We start from the raw sequence: 19,041 nt of genomic DNA, 5'->3' as shown, positions 1-19,041 counted from the left end.
GAACAAAAAGTCTTAACACTTTCTACCCCACCTATGTTGACCAAGTTTTTTTTAGCCGAGACCAGCTGTGCTGCAGCAGGTCACTCGGAATTGTAGTAACTGTGTTGTATCAACACACTGGAATGCAGGCGTTAGATGGACGTTACAGGTAGCGACTGAAGCTAACAGTCTGAGCAGATATATCCATACTAAGTCGGATAGAGCCATATGAGTGGGTACGGATATATCCGTACCTGGGAGACAATGAGTAAAAGGAGTGAGTCTTAAATTGGGATTGTGGGGGGGGGGGGGGGGGGGGGGGGTAAAAGGGGGGTTCCATCGTACAGCAATGTGTTTGTTGATATTGCCATATAAAGCAATGTGTGTGTCTGTCTACAGGGAGTGAAGGCACGACAGAGATCCAGGTACTTGAGGTTCTCCAGACCGCCACAGGAAAAGTTCCTGCATGAGTCCAGGAAAAAGCTGATGAAGGAGAAGAACGCAGCCAACTTTCTCAGGTCAGTTTGAACAGCAGACCAGAAAGGAATGTAACAAGTTTTGAGATGTTAAAGCCTAATATTAATTGGGCGAAGTCAACTTCGCGAAGTTGTTTTCATGAAGCTTGCTGCACGATGCTTTGGCAAAGTCTATGTGAAGCCAACTTTCAGCTCAATTAATGAAGACCTCCACACAAACAGTTTATAATGGTGATGCTTTGCTGCCAACTTCTCTGAAGGAAAAAATTGAGAAGCAGGAAACAGAGAGAGAGAAAGAGTGAAGCTGTGAAAGGTACATAAAAAGAGAGGGAAAAAAAAGCTTCTGCAGCATAGAAGCTATCCTCTGTTTTCCTTCTAAGCACACCTGTCTCCTCTTCACGAGAGAGAGAGAGAGGGGTTTAGCTGTTTTGCTTATTTCAGTATCTGTGTTGCAGGGAAGCGGTGGTGTTCACTGTGATGTTCACCCTGGTGTGTGTGATGGCTTACGGCAAGGACCTGTCCCCTCACTTTATGCTCAAACAGTCAATGGACGCCATTCTCCTCAGGTGGGACGCTCATTTTTATTGTCTAATTCAAACATTTTGTTGGGCTAAGTGAAAATTAAGGAACACTAAAACAGGAATACTCAATTCCTCATAAACTGGATATCTCGAGTGTTTGGATATTTTTTTTTTGCTTGTTAACTTTAGATGAAATAGTTCTCTGTTGCGCTCATACCTACATATACACATGTGTATGCACTACGCACGCAGGCACACACACACACACACAGACATGCACAGAGGCAAGCACACGCACACAAAAACACACACACACACACACACACACACACGACACTTTAGCCTGTGACCTGATATTGTTCTGTAAGAGTTGACACACCTACAGTCTTGAAAGTTTTTTTATGGACGAAACACATGTACCGCGGTCGATCTCAAAAAAAGTTGTGACAATACTGGAACATAGCAAAGTAACATTCCTGATCAAGTGCTGTTTCTGCTTCCAGGGGTGGACCTCAGTCGTTTCACGAGATAACTGACATCCCTGACTGGCACCGCTGGGCCCAGGGATCTCTGCTGGACTCACTGTATGGCACCAACATCTCACATGGTCTCCTCATGAAGGTACACATTGTCTGCTTCTATCTGTCCTGGTCTCTCTTTCAGGAAGTCTCTTGGTGTGAATGTAAGTGTGTTTGAGCTTGTGTGTGTGTGTGTTTCTGTGTGTGTGTGTGTGTGTGTGTGAGTGAGTGAGTGAGTGAGTGAGTGAGTGAGTGAGTGTGTGTGTGTGTAATCACAGGGTGTGTGTGTGTGTGTGAGTGAGTGTGTGTGTGTGTTCTCAGGGGGAGGGGGGATGTAAAGGGGTGTGTTGCTATTTGTGTTGGAGCAGAGGTGTGTCCTGCTACATTGTACAGTGGAAACACAAAAATACCCAGCATGTTTCAACCGAAAGCGGTGTATGGCTGCCTAAATGGCGGGGTAAAAACGGTCATACACGTAAAATTCCACTCGTGCAAACCACGAGTGCACGTGGGAGTTTCAGCCCACGAACGCAGAAGAAGAAATTAAGACTTTCCCCTTTCAAGACCTTGATTTTTGACATGTCTGCTCATAACCTGTGTAAATTTACCTCTGTTTTAACATCTCCCTCATCTTTAAGACCTTATTTTCTCAAAGTTTTGGAAGTCTTCAAAAGGAGGGGGGTGGGGGGTTCCACTTAAGCACATAAAAGGCATTTTAAACTTTTTTTTTTACCTTCCTACAAAAAAATATGTAGAAACTCAAAGTCCCTACTCGTGCAACAAGACTTGTGCGTGTTTTGCCAAACTATGATCATGGGTGAAATATGTTACGACCTTTTTCCCACAATTTCAGGACGGCTTTGGCGACAACAACAACGTTGTAATTGGCTATCCCGTCATTCGCCAGCTGCGAGTCAAGGAACAGCCCTGCCCTCACCTCACCTACATGGTGGACGCGGCACAGCTCTGTCGCTATGGTTACGGTGCCGGCAGCCAGGATGTGGAGGGTGCCGACGAGTCGTGGATGAGCGCAGCCAAGAGCAGCATGCTGTGGGGAGAGATGGCACTGTACAGTGCTGGGGGGTTTACCGTCCTGCTCAACCACACCAGGTGAACACTTAGCTTCTGCTTCTGACTGTGACAAAGCACTTCTCTTTCTTCTGTGATGTGATATACTATCTGAGGTTATTGTAGCCTATTTTGATTGAGAATCAGCTAGTTTACTAGTTAAAGTTTCTGGGCTGGGGTGCACAAATTAAAACTTGGTGCAACCCATCTGGGTGTTACGCGGCCGCAGGGTCGGATTGGTTGAAATTGAGATTGGTTGTGATTTCAACCTACAAGACAGTGAGATGGTAAAGATCTGTACAAATGTTATTGATGAACTATGTTTTGTGGGCGTGTACAGCAAAGAGGCAGTAAAGAACCATACACATGTTGTTGATAAACAATGAGTTTAGTTGGGGGGGTGGGATTTACAGCAAGAAGGCGGTAAAGATCATTAGAAATGTTATTAATGAACATTGTTTTTTGGCATTTACAGCAAGAAGGCGGTAAAGATCTGAAGAAATGTTATTGATGAACATTGTTTTTTTGGCATTTACAGCAAGGAGGCGGCAATGACGCAGCTAAAAGCGCTGGAGACGGGAGACTGGCTGGACAGACGTAGCCGAGCGGTCATCGTGGAGATGACAGTGCTCAACGTGCCAACCAGTCTCTTCAGGTATGTATGGAGATTATTCTGTCAGTTGTCCAATGGATTCAACCTTTTTGCCATCCTGTTCTAAGTCTATTTTAGATTCTCATGGAAGCACGTACATATGTTGTCATCCTTTGGCAACATATCTTTTGTCCATCTTACATTTCATCATAGAATGATCGTGATTGTATAGTTTATCGTGACAGATGCCTTTCAGATAGATAATTAAACATGCTATCATCCCTCAGAGAGGTAAATTCAGCTTTTACTTATCCAAAACAAACAGTTTTCCTTTCATTCTGAAATTGTTTCAGACATTAAGATCTCCCTCATCTTTAAGACCTTATTTTCTCAAATTTTTGGAAGTCTTCAAAAGGAGCGGGGTGGGGGGTTCCACTGAAGCATATAAAAGGCATTTTAAACTGGGTTTTTTACCTTCCTACAAAAAAATATGTAGAAACTCAAAGTCCCCACTCGTGCAACAAGACTTGTGCGTTCAGGTCTAGCCATAAACAGTATACTTTTTATCCCAGACATTCAAAATGATTCATACTGTGATAAATGAGATCAGATTAATAACCAAATTAGGCAAAGTGCTAATGTTGATATTTAAGAAAGAAAGGGACACAAACACTCAAACCCTAACGGGTTTCCCATAACTCTTATTCACTCTTAGTTGTTATCATCTGTATTTAGAGCTCTAATGTCCCTTTCCTTCTTCCATCTTGTGAATAATTGTTTGTTTTTCTGTGTGCAGTTCTGTAGTGTTGCTGCTGGAGCTTCCTCCTACAGGCGGTGCCCTCCCCACCCCCACCACCACCTCCACCTGTCTCTTCCGCTACGTCAGCACATGGGACAACTGCGTGCTCGCCTGTGAGGTGGGTTTCAGTGTCAGCGTTTGCACCTTGCTCAAAATATGTTGTGTAAGTGCAGGTGGCTGATTACACGTTAACTTGCGCACACCTGCTAGCTTTCCAATGGGAGGAAACGACCCGAATTTCTCAGCATTGGGATAATAGAGTCAATGAAATGGAGAAAAAAATGGAAATGCTGAGATGCAGTTGTTCTTGTTGTTGTTGTTGCAGATGCTGTTTGCGCTGCTGGCTACTGCCTTGATGTTGAGATGTTGCCGTTATTGTTGTTGCAGTTGCTGTTCGTGCTGCTGGCGGTGGTGAAAGTGCAGGGTGAGCTGGCGGCCATGATAGATCAAGGTGGCCGCTACTTCACCTGGCCGTGGAACTACGCTCAGGTCAGTACATGTATTTTGAAACTCAATTATCTGAGTGTGTGTGGAGTTCATTTCAAACTGATTAGTGTTAAAATTAATGTTTTGCTACAATGTAAAGTACATAGGTGTGATTTTAAGATGGAGTTCTGAAATCTGAAAACATGCAGTACTGACCTTCATGTAATTAACCCATTTCAGACAGAAGTTGCCTTTGGTCTGCCACAAATCTGGCTAAGGCTGCCTGAGTGGAATTAAAGGACCAATAGGTGCCACTGTGTCTTCCTTTGGGTGCTTATTTATTGAAACTGGATCAGAACAGACTGAAAGGAGAGATGTTCATAGTCATAGTTTTGTCTATCTTACATTTCATCATAGAATGATCGTGATTGTATAGTTTATCGTGACAGATGCCTTTCAGATAGATAATTAAACATGCTATCATCCCTCAGCCAATTGATGGGACTCGCGCTATAGGAAAGTTATTTATTATTATTATTATTATTATTATAGGTGTATATTTCACGTTAAAATGGTTCTTTGTTATGCCCTACAGATGTAGCTGTGCCTGACTGGGCTGGGCTATATCGTGGGGTGTCAGGTGTATTTTTCACGATATCATGGTTGTTATGTTCTATAGATGTTGCTGTGCCTGACTGGACTGGGTTACATTGTGTGCTACATCTATCGCTTTGTGCTGGTGTCAGAGGCCGTCGAGTTTCTGCGCAATACTTACTATGAGCAGTTTATCTCCCTTGCTTTCCTGGCTGCGTGGGATGAGGTGAGTTATTACAGTGTTCTAGATGATCGAACGTGTAGCAAAGACCTGTGCGTGTACGTGTAGATATTGCGTCACCTATGACTCACTTTTTTTCTCCAATGTTCCAAATCATACGTTGTTTTGCTCCCACCAAGACTGCAGATCTTGGCAAACGCGTGACGTAAAAACTAGATTTGATGACGTTACCAGTACACGTTCCTGTACATGTGCTGAAAAGTGCCACATCTAGATCTTGCTATTTTGTCCTTGTGGTTACCCTGTTTGACATTTGTGCATGCTTACAGATTGTGCTCTGTGTGTGTCTGTGTGAGTGAGTGAGTGAGTGAATGAGTGCATGAGATATCGATGGATGGTTTATTGTAATAATCTGTGTATTGATCATTACAATTTTCAGACACATGAAGCTGGCGCATAAAGTCATAAATTTAGGAGCACAAAAATAGTGCATGCAAAAACCCAATGCAGATTTCTGAGACAATAAAAGAAGAATAGGGATTAGTACTGTCAAATAGAAAAACAGGAGCAGGCCAACAAGGCTTGGAAGGATAATGACACTAATGCACAGATGGACGCACGCAACAACACCCTCACTACAACCCTAGAGACAGTTACTATCAACTCTCCAGAAAAGACCAGGTCATCATTGTGCGCCTGAGAACCGGCCACAGCAGACTCGGGCAGCACATGTTCTCAAAATTCCACATTGGGGACACGCCTGTATGCCACTGTGGCATCGCAGACATGACAGTGGAACACCTCCTCCAACACTGTCCAATCCACCAGAAACTATGAGCAGAAACATGGCCTGCGGACACACCAGTTCAGGAGAAGATCTTCGGCACCCTGCGGAGTCTTGGCTGTACTGCAAACTTCATCAGAAGTTCCGGAGTTTCTGTCTGAGCGATCGAGAAGAAGAAGAAGAGATGGACGCACAACCACCCACCCACACACACACTACACACACGCTCACGAGGAGCGAGTGAAAGAAAGAGAAAGGGAGAGGGAATGCGTCTGTGTCTGCATGCCCATTTGTGTGCATGCATGTGTGTGGTGTGCACGTGCATTTCTTTTATCTGTGGGTGTGTGAGGAAGCCCTATATCTGCACCTAAATTCCAAACTATGTGTTTCAGTTGTTGCGGAGTTTGGTGGGCCTGCTGCTGTTCCTGGTGGTGGTGACACAAGGTCTGCGACTGCTGCGCTACTGTCCTCACCTGGCCAAGTTTGCCGCTATCTACAGGCGTGCCAGACGAGAAGTGATGCTGACAACGGTGAGTGGAGACCATTCTCCTATGTCTTGAAAAAACAATTGGTCTGAAAGAGTCACTTAAAACTGTGACTCAAGACAATACTTGACAAACCATGCTCAAAAACACTATGCTGGATTTTTCATTGTTGTGCTCGGCATACAACTTATCAGTTGCATTTGCAAGCAATCAAGCTAATGACATTGTCTACAGTACAGTATTGAAAAGAATGTATATTTGGCATACCACGTACGATGTAGGTTTGAAAAATTAAATGAATATCTTGAAAAGAAAGCTTTATAAAATCAGAATAAAAATATAAAAATCATAAATGGTGTACATTTCATGTGATGTTCTGGTTAGCTTGGTGCTCAATAAATCTCTTTGTGTGTGTTTGCAGCTTCTCTTCTTCATCTTCATAGCCTCCTTCTCCAACCTGGGAGCTCTGCTGTTCGGCACTGTGTCGTTCGGCATGCGCACAACCTGGTCTGCCGCCCTGACAACCGTGGCCTTGACAGCGGGCATTTATGACCCCCCTGACCTTGAGGTGGACGGGTCACCTTGGTTCGCCATCTTCTCCGTCTTCTGCTTCACTCTGACCTGGGGACTTCTCACCGTCTATGTAAGTGTGTGTGTTGTGTGTGTTTTTTCTTTTCTATCCTTCTCTCTCTCTCTCTTTTACAGGTGGTCAAAAAACAAGAAACGTGTTACATTTTTGGAACATTTGATTTAGGACAAAACAACACAATTTCACAAGAATCTCGACCTAACGGCTTTTGATTTTAGTGGACAAACAGGAGACACAACAGAAAAAGAATTAAGAAATGTTGCTGTGACTAATTATATATCTTAGAATACTGCCAAGATGGTCTTAGAAGACAAGGTGGGGAAATAGCTCAGTTGGTAGCGGCGCTGGCTTCAAAACCAGTTGTTGCTATCGGCGTGGGTTTCATCCCCACGTTGGGCGAGGGATTTATTTCCCAGAGTCAACTTTGTGCAGACTCTTCTCGCTGTCCGAACACCCCCATGTGCACGCATACGCACGATAAAGAACCCAAGTTCACAGCGAAAGTCTCAGGGCTTCGAAACATGAATACACGCATGCAGGAGAGAAAATAAAGGGTAGCGCTGTATACTGTTTGGCAGCTTGCTTTCCCCAGGGAGAAAGCAGCCCGAATTTCCATGAGGGTGGGAACCTCACAGGACTATATGACTCTTAGCCTTATCCTTATCTTTTTATTTTTTGTTGCAGGTGGTTGCGGTGCTGAGCCAGCGCCTGCGTGTGAACAAGAAGGGCGACCTGCTGGTGATGGGCAAGTGCGAACTGGTCAACTACTGTCTGCAGCAACTGCTGCTCTTTGTGGGCGTCAGGAAACACGTGCCGCACCACACACCACAGGCTGACCTGCCTCCCGTGAGTTGTGTGTGTCTGTCTTTGTCTGTGTGTGTGGTGACTGTATGTATGTGTCTTTATCTCTTCGTGGGCGTCAGGAAACACGTTCCTCACCACACACCGCAGGCTGACCTACCTCCCGTGAGTTGTGTGTGTCTGTCTTTGTGTGTGTGTGTGTGTGTGTGTGTGTGTGTGTGTGTGTCTTTGTGTGTGTGTGTGTGTGTATCTTTGTGGGCGTCAGGAAACACGTCCCTCACCACACACCACAGGCTGACCTGCCTCCCGTGAGTTGTGTGTGTCTGTCTTTGTGTCTGTGTGTGTGTCTCTCTGTCTCTGTGTGTGGTATCTGTGTGTGTGTGTATGTGTGTGTTTTTGTCTGTGTGTGTGTCTTTGTCTGTGTGTGTATGTGTCTTTATCTGTGTGCGTGTCTTGGTATATGTTTAAAACAAGCCACACATGCTCCCCTCGTGACATTATAGGCCAGTTACTAGTGAGGGGGTTGGTCTGAAACACGTATACAGGAGCACGTGTGGATTGTTTGTCTCACTGAAAGCAAGGGTATTCACTCTTTCACGACCAATACAAACAAATCCGACAGAATTATTTCCGAACAATGTCTATTCAGGCTGAATTTGTCATTCTTAATTATTTAATTTTCTTTTTGTCCTCTAGGAGTGCACCCTGGCAGAGTTTGAGTACCAGGTGGAGGAGCTGCTGTTCCGCATGAACGCATTGGCAGGCACCACCAACCTGCCGGAGAAACCCACAGGATACTTCACCGACTCTGACCAGTCGCAGGCCGTGGGTGATGATGGGATATCTTCTGGTGGATCGGAGGTGAGTCGCGTCGTCAGTTTGTGTGGTTATGGTTATTGACTTTGTGAGCTTGAGAAAAGAAATTCATTGATTATGTACTGATATGTACAGTACTACATTGGAACAAAAGTTACAGCCAATAATCATCACAAGTGTGTCACAGGATCTCGGCAAACATTGTTGTAAGCTACCGACAATTAATATATTGAGGTATATTTTAATTTTAATTGAACACTCTTAGCCAGCTATTTACATATTTTTAGCAGGCAGTTATTCTACAGTGAGATAACAATAGACGGTGAACCTGTGTTAATAGTAGACTGTGAACCTGTGCTAACTTTAGACTGATGTGTTGTAAACAAGCAGTGGTTGAACATGGTTGCGAGACAGTACTTTATTATTCAGTGTTTAACCCGTGGTTTTAATGGCTACTTAGTGAGCTCTCTGTTTGCAGTAATCTATAGGCCTATTTTTAGCTGGCTCCTATGGCATTCTGCGTAATGGCCAGACAATTCAGTTTTTGTGTCGGTCTCTAATTTGTGTTCAGTTTGTGTTCGGATTAATAAGCCTTGCTGCGTGCAATCCGCTCTATAATACTTACTCACATTAAATGAACTCGCATTTGTCCTCCATACAATGCATTATTTTATGTATGTGTTCTTGCTTCAGTACTTATCTGTGAAAATGTAGCAGTTGTTTTCATTTGTTTTTTCATATTAATTTAAGTCTCTCTTTAGGGCGAGGGCCAGATGTAAAAAAGCAGATTACTTCTCACTCTATTACCCTCGTTAAATAAAGAATTGTCACTGTCTTTGCGTGTTCTCAAGAAAATCAACATTGTGTGTTGGCATTAAGCTGTTATGTGTTGTATGTCACCAGGCGGCGGTGGAGCGAGGGGGAGGGGGGGCAGAGAGGGAGGATGGGCGTCTGGAGCAGCGTGTGCAGAAGATTGAGGACAAACTGTACGCCAACGAGCCGTACCTCGCCCAGCTCCTCAAACTGGACAGCATCGGCACAGACATCCTCTCACAGGAGAAGGAGAAGAAGATCAGGTATGGTCCATTTGGGAGCCTGCAGACTACAAGACATCGTGTTCCTCTAGCGTTACTGTGACTGCTTTAGCTGGACAGTGGAACCCCCTGTTTAAGACCTCCACAAATCTGAGAAAACCAGGACTGAGTTTTAAAATGGGGGTAAATGTATATTGATGTTATGAACAGAAAATCTTAACAAATCAAGATCTTGGAAAGATGGAGGTCTTAAATTGTGGAGCCTGAAATAGGGGTTCTACTGTACTACAGGTATTTGCTTAACCGTGCTGTTTAGGCCAGGCCCTTACCTGTGAAGAGTAGTGACACAATTACGAGAAAAACATCTATGGCTGGACAATTCAGTTTCTGTGTCTGTCTCTGATTCGTGTTCTATTCTCAACAAAATCAAACTGACAAAAAGCATTTGACTCTATTTTTGTCTTGGTAAAGGACACAGTTAGTTCAGATGCTGTTTTGCTTATCTCTCTTGCAGGTGGGTATTTTTTTGTTACAAAACAACCCATTTAAAACTGTGTACGACAAGTTAACTTTTTCATGTGAGATTTCAGCCTGATCATTATCAATTTTCTTATTATTGTGACAAAGTGAAGATTTCTGTGGCACACTGTCTTCACCAGGTTATGTTCTGTCGTTCAGGTCTCACCTGGAGATGGAGATTTTCCGCCAGCTACAGATGCGCCGTCAGGAGACGAGAGATGATCCAGGACCGGACGACCCTCAGTGCATGTCTGCACCACAAGCCTCTGCTAGTGAAGTGAAAGCACAGCGACACGGCACACTGCCAGCCCCGACCTCAGAGGCCAGAACAGAGGAACACGCCAGTCGCAGCAAAACCATGCCCTCCATGACCCCTAGCAAGCGGGGAGACAGTGACGAGGAGAGGACGCTGCCTGTCACTCTCGTGCCTGGATCCTTGCCGATGACGTCATCTGATGACAGCCCTGGGTCAGAGCGAGCTTTGCTGCGTGGGGAGCCAGAGCCCTTGCGACCGAAACTGAAGTCAGGTAGATTGGCGTCTAGTCATTTAGGGAGCAAGAAAACCCCTGGGCCACTATCGCTAAAGAACATAGAGTTACATGAGACCAGTAGTCCTAGGGCCGAGACAGAGCCTGCTTCACCCAAGCTGCACGCGTCTGACTCGCAACACCTGCTGAGAAAACCAGGGCCAGAAGTTCTGCCTTCCTCCAGCGTGAAGGAGGAGAGTGTCCCAGCGAGCGAGACCAACAGACAGCTGTCGGATGTTACACCCCAGGAGCAGGGTGACAGTCGCATCAAGTCTCATGAAATGCCTGCCATGGAGGGCTCTGACAGTCGCAGATTCTCTGGCGGCAAGAAACACCTGGGCAACCTACCAGCCATGGAACGGTCCGACAGCATTCGTGGTGTAGGCAAGAGGCACCCCAATGAACCAGGCGCCGTGGCTGCAATGGAAAGGTCCGACAGCATACGATCGTCCGGCAAGAAACCTGAACTTCCCCCAAAACCCACCTTCGCTGTAGTCCCAGTCATAGATTCACGACGCAGCCCTAAACCCCCTCCTCTAAAAATGCCTGCTGAGCGAGTGCTGCACCGAGCAGACACGGGTCAGTCCACTCAGCCCCAGCCAGGGGGGAGTGGGTTGTTATGGCCCCGGGAGTCAGGGGGCAGTGGGGCAATGGCGGACTCCAGCTCAGGCTCGGACCCAGACGGACTTTTTACTGCCGGGGGTGCATCGGTCAGCGGGGGTCGCCGAGGTCTCAACCAAGGGCGACGGAATCTGCGCAAGACCAAGTCACGAGGGAAGGGGAAGGGTGCCGGTACTCTCACCCCCACCCTGCTGTTAGACGAACTGTCCTTCACCGTGCACCAGCCACCTGCACACCTGGCTGAGGTGGGGGACATAGTCATTGAGAAGTGTCCTCCTCACGATGGCTAGAAACATAATGCTTAACGGTGCACCAGCTGTCTGCACACCAGGCTGAGGTGGGGGACATAGTCATTGAGGTGTCCTCCTCACGATGGCTAGAAACATAATGCTTAACGCTGCACCAGCTGCCTGCACACCTGGCTGAGGTGGGGGACATAGTCATTGAGAAGTGTCCTCCTCACGATGGCTAGAAACATAATGCTTAACGGTGCACCAGCTGCTTGCACACTTGGCTGAGGTGGGGGACATTGAAACATAATGCTTCCTGGATTGCTGTAATTTATAGTTCTTCAGAGATTGGATGACATTCCGGGGTATATTGTCAGAGAGAAAGATAATTCTTTGTTAATTGCTGTAATTTAAAGTGAGATAGGAGACACAGTCATGGAAACATTTCTTCTCTGAGATGGTAGTCATTTCTTTGTGAATTTACTATGGAATACATGTATCGATGAAGTAAGTTACAGAGGTTATTAACATTATCTGTTTTGAGATTATTCATGGACAGTTTTTGCCAACTGAATCATGCAGTAGCAAAAAAAATATAAAAGGATTTCATTTTGAAGATTATGTAAATGAATGACACAACAATGTTTATGAAACCAGGGAAAGAAGTGCAACAACGATTTTCATGTACAGTTGATGATGTACCACACAATTTGCTGTCGGTAATAAGATATACTCGTACGGTGTTAAACGCAGTTTGCTCAGACAAATTGTTTATAATTCACGTTGTCATTGTACTGTTAACCGGGAAAATTTTGTTTGTTTGTGTGTGTGTGTGTGTGTGTGTGTGTGTGTGTGTGTGTGCGTGTGTGTGTGTGTGTGAGAGAAAGAGAGAGAGGTGATAAACGATTAAATTAAATACAGTTAAGTTCCCCTTTGTTGCATGAGAATATTATGCAACGATGACTCAAAAAGTTCTTGTCCTATTGTTTTGAGATCGATTTCATACTCATACAATCATATGTACCTGTTAATTTTATGCATGATCGACCGACTCTGCTCAGTTTGCAATCAATTGCTGCTGATGTAGATAGTCCGTCACTGATGAGCGGATTTCTTCTCTATTGATCACATGGTGTTGCTATAGCAACCACCATCGCTTGATGTTGGAAGATGTCTTCTGTCGTTACTTGCTCAGTATAACAAATCTGTGGATGCACCGCCATCTTGTGCCAATTGTTCGTTGCGTTGTTTGCCTTGGTGTTTTGTTCGTTGTACAGCTCAAATACTGCTGTCACATTGAAATTGTCGTTTTTTCTTGTGTGTGTTGCAGACTTACTGATGTTGAATGACATTATGGTCCAGCTTGAGTTTGAATGATGTAATTTGTGTCTTGTGTTGGTCTAAATGCTGATCTGTGTCATCAGAGGCATGTTGCTGTCAGTGTGAATCTGGTCTATGTATTTGTCAGGGTTTTGTTTCATTGTACATGTATGTGTGTGTGTGTGTGACAAGTTAAGTTCCCCCCGCGGGTTAGGGGGAAGAATTTACCCGATGCTCCCCAGCATGTCGTAAGAGGCGACTAACGGATTCTGTTTCTCCTTTTACCCTTGTTAAGTGTTTCTTGTATAGAATATAGTCAATGTTTGTAAAGATTTTAGTCAAGCAGTATGTAAGAAATGTTAAGTCCTTTGTACTGGAAACTTGCATTCTCCCAGTAAGGTCATATATTGTACTACGTTGCAAGCCCCTGGAGCAATTTTTTGATTAGTGCTTTTGTGAACAAGAAACAATTGACAAGTGGCTCTATCCCATCTCCCCCCCTTTCCCCGTTGCGATATAACCTTCGTGGTTGAAAACGACGTTAACAACAAAGAAAGAAAGAAAGACAAGTTAAGTTTATTGTATTGTGTGGATCGAACCCTTGAAGAGTTTGGTAACAGCATTTTGCTCGAATGTATTGACTGAGACACGAATTACATGACCGGACATTGTTTGAGTCTTGTATTACATGTTATGTGTTCTTTCTGGCAGAGGAAGAGTGTCAAGACGATATGCACACTGCAATAACTTTAAAATTGTCTCAGAATTCGTGTGTTGTGCGTGTGCATGATCATGTTGGTGGAATATGAGTGTGTCTGCAGTTTGAGTCTTGTCCTCTTTGTGCTGAATTGATTGAGTTCTCGAAGTCAGTAGTTGTGCAGTTGGAATGATGATTTAAACTGGACCATATTTAAATTTTTGAGGGCACTACATATTTGTAGACTTTGTCCGACTGCTGCTGTAGTTAGAGGGAGAGGATGTGCGTTTAATGGAGACAGTCTTCTAAAGAAAAGCTCAACAAAATCAAACTGAGCAATATAAAGCACATTTATTTATGTCAAACTGCTGTGTTAAACCATTAGGAAATCTCAATAAAGGTTAGTTGCTGTTTTTGATTTACAAGTTTGTTTTATGTGTGTGTGTGTGTGTGTGTGTGTGTGTGTGTGTGTGTGTGTGTGTGTGTGTGTGTGTGTGTGTGTGTGTGTGTGTGTGTGTGTGTGTGTGTGTGTGTGTCACTATCTCATCCTTGCCACTGAAAAGAAGGCATGTGTTGTATACAGTTCAGCGGTGGGTATGCCTAAGAGAATATTTTAAAAGTAATTTTCTGAAGGGAAAGGGGCTGAGGGATTCCTTTCATTCCAGCTAAAACAAGTCTTGTTCTGAACACGACTTAAATCCAACACAACAATGGGTAACATGGCAAATATATATATATATTTATTCAAGTGTGAATAAATATACATCATATACACACAATCAGTTATCAGTTGACCATAATAAACACACACACACACACACACATCTTGCATAAAGGTCCAGTGGTAATGCTGGATAAAGAGGTAAGCACATGTCTGCCCGTACAAGATGACCTGTCCAGCTGAGAGTATAAGCCAGATGTGTAAAGTTGACCAGACAGTGGCCAGCACTCCAGGGAAGATAAACGATGCATGGAGACAGAAACGAGTCAATTCTGAGACTGAGGAGATGAGTGAAGCAGTCACCCAGTGATAAAAATTAATGTCTACTAATGATTGTGCCTGTAAGTGGTGGAATGCTTTGCTCCAAGTAGTTTACGTTCACAAAAATAAAGAAAAGTGTTTGTTTGTTTGTTTGTTTATTTGTTGCTTAACGTCCAGCCGACTACGCAGAGCCATATCAGGACGAGGAAGGGGGGGATGAAGGGGGCCACTTGTCAAGCGATTCCTGTTTACAAATGCACTAACCCATTACTTGTGTCCCAGCAGGCTTTAGTAAAACTAAATTAATACCTACTGGAAGATTACCAGTTTCCAGTATGTTAAAATAGGCTTAACCTATCTACTGCTGGACTTACATCAGAACACTAACAGATTAACCTATACATGAATCGCGAGACAAGCGGCAAGAGAAGAGATTTTTGGAAAAAATACAGGTGAATGAGCAAGAAGGCAGAAAAAAGAAAAGAATTCATGAAGAAAAAGAGAGCATGACAGGAAAGAGGAACCAAAAATCTACCTAACAGCAAACTAGAAAGCTCCTGCGGTTCCAAAAACAGGAGGGGCTTTTAATTTCATAACCGCAGTGCCCCACTGCGGGAAAAGAAAAGTGTACCGGTAAATCCAAAGCTGTCTTCTGTCTATGCATAACCAAACTGTAAAACTAGCATTCCATACACCTAATGAAACGCACACAGAAAAATAACATTCGTAAGTAATAGACTAAAAGCAACAAAGCAGTAGTCAATTCGGTGAAGTGTTGTTCACATCAGTGAAGATCTCTTGACTCGGTTTGAATACAATGGAGTGCAACCATTCCTTTTGCACTACACGGCAAACATGACGTGCATCTCAACGTGCATTTGGAGTAGCGCTAGTGCACACACATGTACAGGCTGGGGGGATGGGATTTAGGACAAAGGAGTGCATTAGGTGGGTTAGTGTGAACAGTACCCCTCCCACATCCACAAACAAAAGTGAGAGAGTGAAATATTTGTCAAAGCCTCGCAAGATATTGTAATCCCTATGATACATCCTCCTGTTAGAGTCACCACCATAAGCTTGAGCTTGTTGTTGATCCTCAACATGTATTATGTTGAATGATCTATGAATTGTTGAATAAACACTGTTTAAACCAAAGTCAGAAAGAAACCAAGCAAGAGAGCGAGAGAAAACTTCTGAAAGTCCTCTAGTAACAGTTATTGTTGATGGTTTTGTTCACTGACACTCTTTCCTAGACACAGTCTAATGATCGAACACTTGTTTTTTGTCTGTGTGTGTTTTAAGGGAAAAATGCTTATAAATAGAAAACATATTGAAGTTCCATGCACATGTTACAAATGTTGGTGTAAGCAGCCGCTTCTTTGGTGTGTTTTCTCATACAGTTTGGTGTAAAGTCTTCTTCTTCAGCGTTCCAGAATTTTCTGGTTACGTGTGAGCTCGTTTGCCCACTTGGGTTCCCCACACTATACTCTGAGAGCATAGTCAGCTCACTCCGCTTTCGTTGGGTAGGCATGCTGGGTATTTTCGTGTTTCCATAACCCACCGAACTCCGACATGGATTACAGGATCTTTTCCGTGCGCACTTGGTCTTGTGCTTGCGTGTACACACGAAGGGGGTTAAGTCACAAAGCAGGTCTGCACATAAGTTGACCTGGGAGATCAGAAAAATCTCCACTCTTAACCCACCAGGCGGCAGCGACCGGGATTCGAACTCACGACCTCCCGATTAGGAGGCCGACGTCTTACCACGATCCCCAACAAGGTTGTTTTTTCTAGAAGTATAATTCATCTTCACATAGGGACAACCTGTCTATAATGACAACATAATTTTGGTTGGTACCTTGGCTTGTTGATATAGACAGATTATATTCTGAAAGGCATAAATTCTGCAAATAGTGCATTGAACGATTTTGCTCTCAAACGAAAATCAGATTGAACCTGTAATTTGTAGTTGACATCTTGAGTGTCGGAGCAAATGTTTCACGCTGTCAGCGTGCGCTTTGCAGTATTGCTGATCCAGCCACAGCTCACTGTGCTAATAAAGACAATGGGCTGAACGGGAGACAATAACGTAAAAAAGATAGTGTATGGCCCTATAAAATGCAACAGGCTGTTTGGCTGTATCAGATATCGCAATCATGCCACGACTTGATGAAGGAGAGAGACAGCAAGCGATTGGGATGCTTAGAGCTGGCCAAAGCATTGAACGTGATGAACACTGAACGTTTTCCGAAATCATTGCGCTTGGACTCAGTCACTTTTTTTGAAAAATTGTCATTTCATGATGTTCTATTCAAAATCAATAGAGCAAAGGCCTGCCAAACGGTTGTGTGACGTGTCTAGTGTGTTGGCGAAGTGTCTTGTGCTTGTCACTTCTCGCTTTCATCCCTCACCGCTGGCTAGCACCGTCTGTCCTTTTTAGGACAACGCGAAAAGAGAGCAGAATGCGTCAGTCTCTCCTGCCAGTACAATAACCTCTCCACAACAAGCCCTATGTAGTGCCTCCATCGCGGCGACAGGCGTAAACTGGGCACCGCAAGGCCCCAGGCTAGACTACAAGGACTCGGAGGAGGTTGGCCCCTAGACGTACGGCATGCGGGCCCACCGGTGTGTGGAAACGCCCTGGTGCCCACGAACCAACCTCCAGCTATGGGTCAAATAGCCGGGCAGGATAGGCTCGTCAACCCTGGCAGGCAGCTATCCTAAGAGAAGACCACTCTGAATTCAAAACGAGGGTAGAGGAGGCTCATCATCCATGGAAGGAAACTCGTCTAGGAGAAGGAAAACTCCGAAATGAAACCCACGCAGTCCCTCGAAGACGGAACGGCACTGGCCTTTTTTAGGCGGGGAGCAGACCGGGTGCCTACGCTATCCTCGACAAATGGTTGTGTCATCAATAGAGCAAAGGTTTATAAACACTAAAATGGCCAATAAATAAAATATTCAAACATTGAAAACATTCACCACTGAGTTGATTTTTTGTGATTTTTTAAAGTTCTGTTTGTGGAATTTATGCCTCTCGGTATATATGTTACAGTTAATCTCTGAAACCAGGGAATACGTGTATTAACTAAACTATTTTAGGTAATACATGAATGTTTTTTTCCGTCAGTTAATTCATGTATTACCTAGTTAATACATGTATTCCCTGGTTTCACAGATTAACTGTAACATATACATATATATGTATGTATACCTCACCAGATGCTACCGCCAAACGGGTCACTTCCACCATTCTCTCACGTCTTGACTATTGTAACTCTCTCTTGGCTGGTCTTCCCTCTTCTTCTATCTCTCGTCTCCAACGCATTCAAAATAGCTCTGCCCGTCTTGTCTTACGAAAGAAAAAGAGAGACCATATCACCCCCCTCCTAAATCAGCTCCACTGGTTGCCCGTTCCTGCCCGTATCACATACAAAATCAACACTCTCACCTACAAATGCCTCCATGGTCTCGCCCCTGCCTATCTCTCTGACTCTCTCTCTCTATATGTCCCCTCACGAGCACTCAGATCATCTGCCGACTCCCTTAAGCTCAACATCCCCCACACCAAACTCAAAACAGCAGGTCAACGCTCATTTTCTTTCCAAGCACCTAGCCAATGGAACACACTACCTCTCCCCCTCCGTCAACAACAGTCCCTCGAATCATTCAAATCTGCACTCAAGACATTCCTTTTTTCCAAATAATCCATGCATTCTACACTGCCCACCCCCATCCCACCCTGAATAACTGTACATATTTAATGGTTGATGGTGTGTGTGTGTTAATGACTTTAAGTCTCTGTGTGTGTGAATGAGTGTGTGTGCGCCTTGGGTCGCCTGTTGGTGAGACATGTGCGCGTTACAAATATTCGTGTTATTATTATTATTATATGAGTGTGCATGAGTTGTTAATGCGAAAGAATGTATGAGTGCGCCTTGAGTCGCCTTGTGGTGAGATATGTGCGCGTTATAAATTCTCGTATTATTATTATTATTATTATTATATATAATACAATTTTTCACTAATGTGGACGCGGGACAGATAGTTTGCGTGGATATAGGCATGCATGCTAACACACACACACACACACAGCAAAAATACTGGCACATTCTTATTCATTCAGATTAACACTGTCAATACATGTTCCAAACAAAGAAGAGTCCTATTCATTTTTCAGAAAAGGAAGTTTCTTTCACAAGCTAGCCACACTACACACCAGACTAGAAACCATCCGGAAGTAATTACTGTTCAGAACAAGGAATAATGTAACAAATCTTAGAACTGTAACTAATAAACTATTAGGCACCCTACTTACTGTTTTACGTGTGATAAAAGCATTCTTTCACACAGATCTATAGGTAAGGTAAGGTATCCTATAGTCCTGTGAGGTTACCCTCATGGAAATTTGGTTGCTTTTTCCCTGGGGAAAGCCAGCTGCCATACAGTATGGCCGCACATTTTGTGTGTTCATGTTGCCAA

General features: G+C 44.1%; 1 protein-coding gene across 2 annotated transcripts in view; it reads left to right on the top strand.

Moving 5' to 3' along the window:
• LOC138981836 (polycystin-1-like protein 1) overlaps positions 1-13,995 on the top strand; it is a 28,466-nt gene extending 14,471 nt beyond the window's left edge. Inside the window, exons 15-29 of one of the 2 annotated variants that reach the window (XM_070354936.1) lie at positions 379-497; positions 911-1,021; positions 1,480-1,597; positions 2,348-2,604; positions 3,101-3,217; positions 3,951-4,071; positions 4,341-4,442; positions 5,059-5,199; positions 6,331-6,468; positions 6,845-7,066; positions 7,697-7,858; positions 8,510-8,674; positions 9,533-9,705; positions 10,342-11,598; positions 11,689-13,995. In XM_070354936.1, the coding sequence (XP_070211037.1) occupies positions 379-497; positions 911-1,021; positions 1,480-1,597; positions 2,348-2,604; positions 3,101-3,217; positions 3,951-4,071; positions 4,341-4,442; positions 5,059-5,199; positions 6,331-6,468; positions 6,845-7,066; positions 7,697-7,858; positions 8,510-8,674; positions 9,533-9,705; positions 10,342-11,598; positions 11,689-11,710 (3,225 nt within the window). In that variant the 3' untranslated portion in view covers positions 11,711-13,995. Of the gene's footprint in view, positions 1-378; positions 498-910; positions 1,022-1,479; positions 1,598-2,347; positions 2,605-3,100; positions 3,218-3,950; positions 4,072-4,340; positions 4,443-5,058; positions 5,200-6,330; positions 6,469-6,844; positions 7,067-7,696; positions 7,859-8,509; positions 8,675-9,532; positions 9,706-10,341 lie in introns of both variants that reach the window. The other variant, XM_070354935.1, reaches the window with a different exon arrangement.
• Positions 13,996-19,041: the final 5,046 nt, after the last annotated feature.

The sequence above is a fragment of the Littorina saxatilis genome, linkage group LG12 (assembly GCF_037325665.1).
Source record: "Littorina saxatilis isolate snail1 linkage group LG12, US_GU_Lsax_2.0, whole genome shotgun sequence".
NCBI classification, from domain to species: Eukaryota; Metazoa; Mollusca; class Gastropoda; order Littorinimorpha; family Littorinidae; genus Littorina; species Littorina saxatilis.
Note: the sequence above shows the minus strand (reverse complement) of the source record. Positions and strands in the feature narration are given on the sequence as shown.